Raw genomic sequence first — 11,126 nt, 5'->3', positions numbered from 1 at the left:
GACAAAATTGAAAATCCTTTTCTAAAAGGTGCAACGTACAACACACGTATTATAAGTGAATAGGTAACGAATAGGTAACAAATAGGTAACAGGATATTAACCGAGCGCTGGAACGGGTACATGCGAGCTAATAGGATCCTTTCAACTCTAAGAACACATTGTTACCACCAGAGACATGGACACAGTTGAAAATTCTTTATCTTAAAGTTGCAACGTACAACAAACGTATTATAAGTGAATAGGTAACGAATAGGTAACAAGGTATTAACCGAGCGCAGGAACAGGTGCATACGAGCTAATAGGGTTATTTCGTCTTTAAGAACACATTGTTACCACCAGAACGATGGACACAATTGAAAATCCTGTTCTAAAAGGTGCAAAGTACAACAAACGTATTATAAGTGAATAGGTAACGAATAGGTAACAAATAGGTAACAGGATATTAACCGAGCGCTGGAACGGGTACATGCGGGCTAATAGGATCCTTTCAACTCTAAGAACACATTGTTACCACCAGAGACATGGACACAGTTGAAAATTCTTTTCTAAAAGTTGCAACGTACAACAAACGTATTATAAGTGAATAGGTAACGAAAAGGTAACAAGGTATTAACCGAGCGCTGGAACAGGTGCATACGAGCTAATAGGGTTATTTCGTCTTTAAGAACACATTGTTACCACCAGAACGATGGACACAATTGAAAATCCTTTTCTAAAAGGTGCAAAGTACAACAAACGTATTATAAGTGAATAGGTAAGGAATAGGTAACAGGATATTAACCGAGCGCTGGAACGGGTACATGCGGGCTAATAGGATCCTTTCATCTCTAAGAACACATTGTTACCAACAGAGACATGGACACAATTGAAAATCCTTTTCTAAAAGTTGCAACGTACAACAAACGTATTATAAGTGAATAGGTAACGAATAGGTAACAGGGTATTAACCGATTGCTAGAACGGGTGAATACGAGCTAATAGGATTATTTCGTCTTTAAGCATTGTTACCACCAGAACGATGGACACAATTAAAAATCCTTTTCTAAAAGGTGCAACGTGCAACAAAGGTATTATAGAGAATTCTCGATATCTGACTTTACTAACGTCATACACAAAGTATACGTAAGAAATCAAAATTAAGACTATATTTGAGATTGAATTTTCTCCCTTTTTCCTAAATGCATTCAGCCATAATTTCGCCTTTATCTTCATATTTTTTCTTCATCTTATTAGGATACTAGTATTTGAATTAAAACAACATTAGTGGAAAACGTTTATTTTCAGTTAGGAAATCATGAAAACATTGAACAAATACACAATCTTTTGTTGGTTGATACTGTACGTGTAAGTTTTTGTTTGATAGAAACAAACCGATCAAGAAACAGATACAGCCCAATGCCATTAATCGGCTGAATTTTGCTTTATGGTCTGGTGTGGTCTTTTTGAAATGTTTTCTTCTTTCATTTTTTTTATAATTCGTCATCCCGGACTTTAATATCTCAGATCGTTAAAAGAGGGACGAAAGACACCAAAGGGACAGTCAATCTTTGTCCTATTCTTGACTATTTCTTACGAGTTATTTATTGTGAATTGTTGCAACTGTTTTTTATACTGATTTTTACCGACTGCTGTTGCATCGCTTTCTAAACTTGGGAGATAATTTTGAGTCGGTAAAAATGTTTGTCCACCGCCATAATTTATGCTCGGCCATGTGCTTCTCAGTGTTTGACTTTGTTGCTGCTTATAATATTTATGTTAGGTTCGCACATGATTGCTTTCTCGTTTTAGTTCCCTTTCCAAAAAAGAGATTTCGTCAGTGCACAATTAGTCGATCTTTAAGCTAACATGCACGTCTTAAAACTTGAAAAAGCAGGGTTTTTTTTAGTATTTATTGATTATGGTGACTTAAAATTATTGGCCATTAAATCTCAAGAAAAATAATCGTAATTAATGGAGGCAAAGGAAGTTATAAAAAGCTGGTTCACCTCATCAATAACTGATATTAGAAAACGTATCAACACAGTTGAACGAAATGCAAAAACGAATGAGACCAACATACTAAAATCATATGCCAAAATTGTATCTGAAATGCAATCTGACGAATTTCTACGCTCGAACATATGCAAATCAAATGCACACGAATCAGTTTCAGATGTAGTACAAAAATCACCGGAAATAAAGGAACCCGAAGTTGAAGCGTTATTTGTTAAAAGGACAACACTTGCACCAAAGAATCCTGAACACGAAAACGACTCTACACAAAAGATTGTTGTACACTTTCCAAGATCCGTATGTAATCCCCCAACTTCCGAATTTAAAGGTGTATCAAGAAACAAGAAGAGAATATCCCGATTTTATGTTGGCGGAATCGATAAACGAACTTCATCCGAAAATGCAATGCGTTCATTTTTAGACAGTCGGAACATTAAGGCGACTTTCTTACGATATTTTGACAAACAGTACAGACGGAGTGCATCTGCTCATCTGAATGTCGCAGCTGAAGATGAAGCTCTGATAAAGAACCCTGAATTCTGGCCAAAGGGCATTTTTGTTAAACCGTGGTTGCCATGGGAGCAATTTGCAGCAGAACATTCAATTTCGGTACCTGACAACAAAAATCATGGATACGACTAGTTTAAATTACATGTGTTGGAATTGTAGAGGAATCTTTTCTGGCATTCCGTATCTTTCCGAAGTCTTACGTAATAATGATGTTGACATTTGTGCTCTGTCTGAGCATTGGCTTCGATCATATCAATTGCATATACTTGACTCACTAGATAGTAACTTTGTGTCTATCTCGAAAGGCGTGGACGAATCAAATATTGAATCCTTACGAGTAAATGATAGACCAGGAGTAGCATTCTTAGTCTCGAAAGTCATTTATCCATATACGACGGTGATAGACTGTAACAACTCTAGATTCCTTGGTATTGAAGTTAATATTCCAAATTGTGAAACATTTTTTGTGTTTTGTGCGTACTTACCTGCATCTTCTCACTCAATTGATTTCTTTCGTGAACATGTCGAATACATGTTTGAACTATATACTACTTATCAGGAAATTGGGACAGTAGTTTTATTGGGTGACTTTAATACGAAAATCAATGGACCAAGATACATGTTTTCATCAGACCAAAGAAGTGATTTTTTCCGTTCACTTATGATTGAACATAACCTAGTGTCTGTAAATATGGAGGCGATTAGCACAGGACCCGTTTGTACGTTTCAGTCTCATCATGGAGGTCCGGCTACAGGAATAGATCACATTATAATCAACGTTGACAACATTGAAAACATTCGGAAAGCGAGTGTCTTAGACAACCATACTTTTTGTATCTCAGATCACCATCCAGTACTATGTACGTTCGAATTTCGTGGAAAGGGAGCTAACTTACAACCTCAAGTGTTTGTAAATCGTCCAAAAGTGGCATGGGACCGTGCGCGAAATAAAGGCACAGTAACAGACTATTCTTATGCAGTATCTCAAAAACTGTGGACTTTAGAGTATCCTAGTGGTCAAATTAACGAATCAACGATTGAAAGTTATTACGATGAAATTATCAATTCTATAAAAACTGCTGAGATTGAAACTTTACCACACATCAATTATAAAGGTTACATGAAACCATACTGGAATAACAACCTGACTCTTTTACGTAACAACATGAGATCCGCTCGAAAAGAATGGATAAATCAATGTCATTGCCATGACAACAATTGTAATGCTTTTGTGACATATAAAACTTCAAAAAGACTTTTTCGTGCTGCACTTCGAAAAGCATTTGATGAGTTTGAAAGTTCAACTGCACGTAGGTTAGAAAAAGAAATCGATATAGATCAAAAACAGGCATGGACCATTTTAAACAGACGAAAGAAGAAGTCTTCCGGATGCATGTCGCTTAAGAAAGATGGCATTCTCTACACTGATTCTGACGATATATGCGATATTTGGTATGAACATTTTTGCACTGTTTTTTCGCCTACAAACTACAAAGATAGTAATCGTCAAAATGAAATTTCTGAGAAGGTAAAGGCTATCAGAAATAGTGCTACTAAAGACACTTCAGCCAATTGGATTACTTTTGAATTTTCGGAAGTACATGACATATGTAATAAGCTAAAATGTAACAAAGCATGTGGTCATGATGACATTGCTTACGAGCACCTGCGTTTTGGTGGCAAACTGTTAATGAAACACTTATAAATGTCATTTATTCAATCTGATTCTGCAATATGCCTACCTACCAAAAGAATGGCACAAAAGTATGATTATCCTCCTGTATAAAGGTGAAAACAAAAGCCGAACTGATACAAATTCATATCGGTGAATTTCGTTAGTACCAAGTATTACAAAAGTATTCGAAAAACTAACCGCTATCAAGCTCTCCAGCATACGAACAGATTTTCCAAACGGACAGCAAGTAGCGTATCAAAAGCTCTTAAGCAGCCTAAATGCGTCTTTCAATCGTCAAGAAGTAACTCTTCATCATATTGAAAAGAATGGGACTATTTATATTGTTTTACTAGACAGCACGAAAGCTTTTGATACTGTTCCGCATGATGGACTTCGTTTAAAACTGCACGAGTATGGAGCTCATGGTAAACTTTGGCTTTTGCTTGATAGTATGTACACTAATCTGTATGGTGCCGTGTCTTCAAATGGTAAATTGTCTAAATGGTTTGAACTAAAGCGTGGTATTCGCCAGGGAAGTTCCTTGTCAGCTAAACTATACTTGATCTTTATAAATGACCTTATAAACGAACTAGAATCTTCAAAAGAAGGTGCATTCTTTTATGATCTTAATGCTAGCTCTCCAGTTCAGGCAGACGATATTGCTATTATTGCTACAAACTGTGATTCGACACAACGGATGGTAACAATATGTGAGAACTATAGTAACATGTGGGGTTTCACTTTTTCACCAGCAAAAAGCAAATTATTACAATTCGGTAAACGCAGAACTTCTACTCCAACATATCTATACCAAGAACCGATCAACTATGTAACTTCTGCTCGACATATTGGTATTCAACTAGATACATCTTTAAAAACAATGGACAGAACTCTTAAAGCTTGTCGCACCTTGCGCTCGACAACGACATCAGTTATACGCCTTGGAATACACCCAGCCATTGTAAATTCAATTGTATGCGCAAAGATTATACGTCAGCTCTGCTATCCGAAAGCACTATACGGTTGTGAACTCTGGGGAAAACTTACCTGCACTGAAGTACTGATGCTTGAAAGAACTCACCACTATATTTGTAAATTTATACAAGGTTTACCAAGAAGAACAAGAAGCGACATGTGTGTGTCATTGTTAGGATGGCTTTCAATTGAAAGTTTTATATGTGAACGAAAACTGTTGTTTTATTGAAGAACATGTCGCCTTCCATACTCAGCTGTCTCATTCCGTATTCTTCTCCGTAGACTCATTGATGCTAGATATAATCAATATGACACCAGATCAGGTTTCGCTTGTGACATTATTGAAATACTCACAAAATATGGTTTATCGAAATATCTAGATCAGTTTCTCAATGATGGACAATTCCCAAGTTCGGCAACTTGGAAATCGGTAGTCAAGACGTCAATTTACCAGGTTGAGGTAGTAAAGAGGCATCATCGTATGGCAGTGGATCCTGATTTTGTTGTTTTTAAAGACATTCACTCGTTTTGTGTACCGCATGCGGCGTGGAGAGTAGCACTACGTCACCCACTGATGCGCAGACATGCCCATTTTGTAACATCAACGTGCTGTCTTATACGCGAGAACTTACAAAACAACAGAATACTGTGCGATAAATGTGGTAAACTTTTTGATGATCCTTGTACTCATGCAATACTATCACGTGACTATACAGTTGATGTTCGAGATCAATTTTGGAGGAGTGTTATAGACATAAACCCGATTACATTTAGTGTTCACTCAGGAAATATGACTGACAATAAAATGCTTAATTGTATTCTTGCCTGTGACACCGATTTTGATCTACAGAATGAAGAACGTGAACAGTTTAACTTCATGTGTGTGAACTTTATCTACAATTCTTGTAAATTGTTACAGAACCGCAACTGCTGCTAGAAGTACATAAACTATTTTCAAATTGTAATGAACATATGTAAATAATTGAACATTTCGTCGTGATCTCGTCTTTATTGACTGTCTCTGTGTGAATCATTATTCTTGTTGTTTGTATATGATTTATTGTAATTGTCTTTGCTTTGTTTCATACTCTCCAATAGGAGGCAAATAAAATTATATATATATACATCTGTTATACTTTGTTTTAAATGTCAAGGGTTAATTATTAAGTCAAAGCATGATATAATTATTATAATATTATAATTGAAGTAAAAAATCTCAAATTACAAATATCATCTCACTTTGTTGACGATATTCACGATATCCACGATATTCACACCAAAATAGGTTGTATCTCTAATTTAAAGTTGTGTTTGACGTAAAGTTGTGTTTTGCGTATAGTTAAAGTTGTGTTTGACGTAAAGTTGTGTTTTGCGTATAGTTATTATAACTAGTATTTTGAAGGTTTTTTGTAACCCCGTCAGATAGACCTTATAGTCAAGTCAGAATCACCGTGTGTGAAATTATAAAAGATATCTAAAGATGAATATTAATGGTTGATACAAAACTTAACGCCAACATACACATGTGTCGAAGATAGTTCTTGTTTGTTTATTGTCGTCAGTACATAATTAAGGCAATATGAAATTGAGCCCTGGGTCTGGACTAAATAATGAAGGTCATACGGTAACCAATAGTTGCTTAAAATCAACATTATTCCACCTTGTAGTTAGCTATCTGATTGTTTATATTGTTAGATATCAACCATTCATCTTTTGTGGTTAAACATAGGATTTTTAAAAATGTTTTATTCTTTATGCTTCATATATACTTCATCAAATTGTCTGTACGAAATAAAATGCCCCTCCGCACCAAAATTAAACATGGACATTTGCCAGCCAGGCAATACCACCAGAAAGACAAATATACAGACAGATAAGACCATCAAATAAAAAGATTGTGCGTTCCTTCTATGATGTCAAAATTAGAAAGAAAATTAACGGAACATCTGAGTGGCAATCTCCTGCTTAAATTATACCAAACATCTCTTTAAACAAGTATCTACAGTAAGGTTGAACACATTAGTAACGAAGTTTTTTTTGGGGGAAGAACTTCTTGCAAACACGTTTATGAAATATCGAATGAAACAAGTGTGGACACAGACTAGCGTTGATTGGACCAAAACAAATTCGAACTTGATCTGGATTTAATCACGGATATTTGCCAGCCAGACAATACCACCAGAAAGACTGATATACAGACAGATAAGACCATCAGACAGACAAGACCATCAGAGAGACAGACCGACATTAAAAACACCACCAGACAGACACACAAACAAGACCACCAAAGAGACACAGACAGACAGACAGACAGACAGACAGACAGACATACATAAAAAAAAACACCACCAGACAGACACACAAACAAGACCACCAAAGAGACACAGACAGACAGACAGACATAAAAAAAACACCACCAGACAGACACACAAACAAGACCACCAAAGAGACACAGACAGACAGACAGACAAGACCACCAGATAGACAGACACACCAGATAAACAGACAGACGGACAACAACACCAGATAAACTGACAGATAGACAAGATCACCAGACAGACAGACATAAAAGACCACCAGACAGACAAGACAACCAGACTAGACCACCAATCAGACAGACAGACAGACATACAGACAGACAGACAGACAGACAGACAGACAGACAGACAGACAGACAGACAGACAGACAGACAGACAGACAGACAGACAGACAGACAGACAGAGGCTCCTACAGCTCCACTTCACAGTTCCTGACAACTTGTATAACCAATTAACACTAGATGAGTAACGATTTATATCAATCAATAAAATGTTTTTTTAGATAATAGTCCCACACAAATCAATTTAGTTTAAATAACCCAAGTTAAACTTAAGGATGTTTGCTACTCTATTTTTTTAAATAACAAGCTTTATAAGAGACTGTTGTAAATTTATAGTATACAATTAAAGAAAATATAAAAGCAAAAAAAAATGGAGGGTCCGTGTGCATGTTTTTGAGATATAAGTCGTTGAAAATTTGGCGGGTAACAATTTTTTATAGACTTTTCATTCATTAAACATTGGCCACCATCTATTTAAAAAATAACAAGGATTTTATAAGATTTTGAAAAATGGCTTTTTTAAATATATGGAATGAAAATATGAATAAACAAGAGGCTCTCAAGAGCCTGAATTGCTTACCTTAATTTTTTTGGTTAAATCTCTCATCAATGATTATTTAGCCTTTCAATTTATTTAAATGTTCTTTGAATCGTCCGATTTTCTTCAAAAGCAAAACAAAATCATTTTCTCCTATGTTCTATTTTAGCCATAGGAGCGCTATGTTTCTTGGCATACAAGGAAATGAAATATATAATTTATACTAGATACTCTGAAACTCATTTAGACTAAGTTTGGCTGAAATTGATACACCAGTTTCAAAGGAGAAGATTTTTTAAAGTAAGTCAACATGATGAACAAATTGACCTCTAACAACAATGAGTTTTTCTTCCTCTCGTGCTTGCGCATTTTCATCGAATCTACGTTATATAGTTGTTTATTTTCTTGGACTTTTATAGGGGAAAAAAAGAAACTCGTACTGTTTTTCATTTTTTTTCCACATCAAATATTGTTATATATATAATAGGAAAGTAGACATCTGTATGCTGTTTATAAAGAAAAGGAAAAATAAAGAGATAAAGACAAGAGAAATGGAGGGAGTGAGCTATGTTTGAGATTGCTTTCTGCATTCAACTAAATTGTACAACAAAGTCAGATTCTTTTTGAAAAATGTTGGTGGCCCTGAAAAGGGGCCGTTGTAAGTGAAGTTTCTGTAGTGTTGACTTTACTTGGCATCTTTCTGTGTCTTCTTTGGCAGAAGTACAGCCTGGATGTTTGGTAAAACACCACCTTGTGCAATGGTTACACCAGAGAGAAGTTTGTTTAATTCTTCGTCGTTTCTGATGGCCAACTGGAGATGACGGGGGATGATTCTGCTCTTCTTGTTGTCACGGGCAGCATTTCCTGCCAACTCCAAAACCTCAGCTGCTAAGTATTCCAAGACAGCGGCAAGGTAGACTGGTGCTCCGGCACCCATACCCAACTATATCAGTCCTTTTCAGGACCGATAACTCTGTCGATATCATAGATAATATCGGATACATACAAAATTGTTAAAACCAAACCAATCATATTATACGTCTCTGTTGGAATGTATACAATAACTATATTATTTACACAATTTAAACTTTATATCGATTCATTGCCTGGATTTAGCTTTAAATATTGAATTAAAAAATAAATAACTATAAAATGATATTTAATGATCGAAATTCATTTAAATTGAAATTTGAATCAGATTATTTCTTTGAAATAATTATAGAAACATAAAAATATTAGAATGCCTTTTAAGCAAAAAATATTTTTTAAAAGAAATTTTCATAATATTCATATTTTCCTAAAGTTTATTATGAAACATACTTCTTCTGATTTGACACGGGAAGGAGAAGATATTTATTTGTACATTTATGAAAACTTTTGTATATCACAAAATTTAAACTCTGGTAATACATGTATACACACTGACAGGATGTTGAATGTCACCTGGTTGCTTTTGGTTTGCACGTATACCTGACAATATATTATGATGTAACATTATAAGATTAGATTTCACCTGTCCGGTCAAGGAATGATATTTTTAAGGTATAGAATATTTATCTATTATAATTGGACATTGTTTTATTTTCTCTTAGGATGAAAACATTTTTTGTTTGTTTTAAAAGGAATGTATTAATATATTTCTAAAGAAAGATAAAATATACAGAAAACTTGAAAACACCTTTAAAAAAAAGGAGAGATTTTTTTTTATTTAAGATATTGTAAACTTTTTTCTAGTAACAGTATCTCCTGGATGAATATCTGTCAAAATAAATGTGTCACACTTAAAATATTTTTTTTTATTAAGAAATTTTAAAATCAAAGATATCGAAATATCACTAAAGGAAAATAACAGAAACATCAGAGATTATTTATGGAATATTAAATATAATCTAGAAAGCTCTTACTATAGAAATCATTGATTTGATGCAACATTTCCATATGATACATCAGCCGCCATTTTGAAAAATCTCGGAAAATTCCCTTTTTTAAATCGATGTTTGACCGAATTTTTCCTGAAATTAAACTGTTTTAAGTAGTATTTTTCGCCAGCTATATGTTTGAATATACTTAATCGATTTGCAAAGTTTGTGTTTTATTTACAGAATTTCTTTATTTGTTGTAAACGTAGACATGGGTATCGGTAATTTAACATTGAGTCAACGGAGAAATGACGAGAAAAAGTGCATATTTTACGATTCCGATTTGACCGAATTTAATCAAAAATTAAACTGTTAGGACCAACATTGTTTGATAGAAATATGTATGAATATCAAGGATTGATTTGCAAAAGTAAGAACACGGATCAGGTTTATGAGAAAATTAAACTTTATTGAAGCATATATGCATTTTATATGGGGAAATATAATACAAAATGGCGGCAATTATACGTCACAAAAGTCACGTGATGTCTAACTTAGTTGGATATGAACTCTCTCGGCGTAGTTTCCTTTCCTCAAAAGTCTGTGGATACGACCTACTGGGAACTGAAGTCCGGCACGGGATGACCTAGACTTTGCCTTTGCTTTTGCTTTTCCTCCTTTTCCTCGTCCTGACATTTTGATTTAATACGTTGTTTGACTTGAACAAGTATAAACAATGATTACCCAGTTAGGTGGTATTTTACTATTTATACCCGCAAAATGGATTGAAAGATGTTCTTTCTTCTTCTTTCTTTTCTTCGTATAAGCTTCCTCTGTTAGGAACACCCCTCTTTTGAGGGTAATATGGTTAAAAGTCTAACTATATACACACTCCAAGAATATATACACTTGCTAAAAATCTAAAATAGACTTTAAATAAAAAGTTTTTAAGATTGAGTGATAATTGTCAACAGCCA

General features: G+C 34.6%; 1 protein-coding gene across 1 annotated transcript; it reads right to left on the bottom strand.

The window, feature by feature from the left end:
- Positions 1-8,975: 8,975 nt before the first annotated feature.
- LOC134683792 (histone H2A-like) lies at positions 8,976-10,845 on the bottom strand. Its single transcript, XM_063543102.1, has 2 exons — positions 10,716-10,845; positions 8,976-9,223 (listed from the first exon to the last, which is right to left on the bottom strand). Exons 1-2 carry the CDS (start codon positions 10,843-10,845, stop codon positions 8,976-8,978), a joined length of 378 nt encoding a protein of 125 aa, XP_063399172.1.
- Between the last annotated feature and the right edge of the window lie 281 nt (positions 10,846-11,126).

The sequence above is a fragment of the Mytilus trossulus genome, chromosome 9, assembly GCF_036588685.1.
Source record: "Mytilus trossulus isolate FHL-02 chromosome 9, PNRI_Mtr1.1.1.hap1, whole genome shotgun sequence".
Classification (NCBI taxonomy): Eukaryota; Metazoa; Mollusca; class Bivalvia; order Mytilida; family Mytilidae; genus Mytilus; species Mytilus trossulus.
Note: the sequence above shows the minus strand (reverse complement) of the source record. Positions and strands in the feature narration are given on the sequence as shown.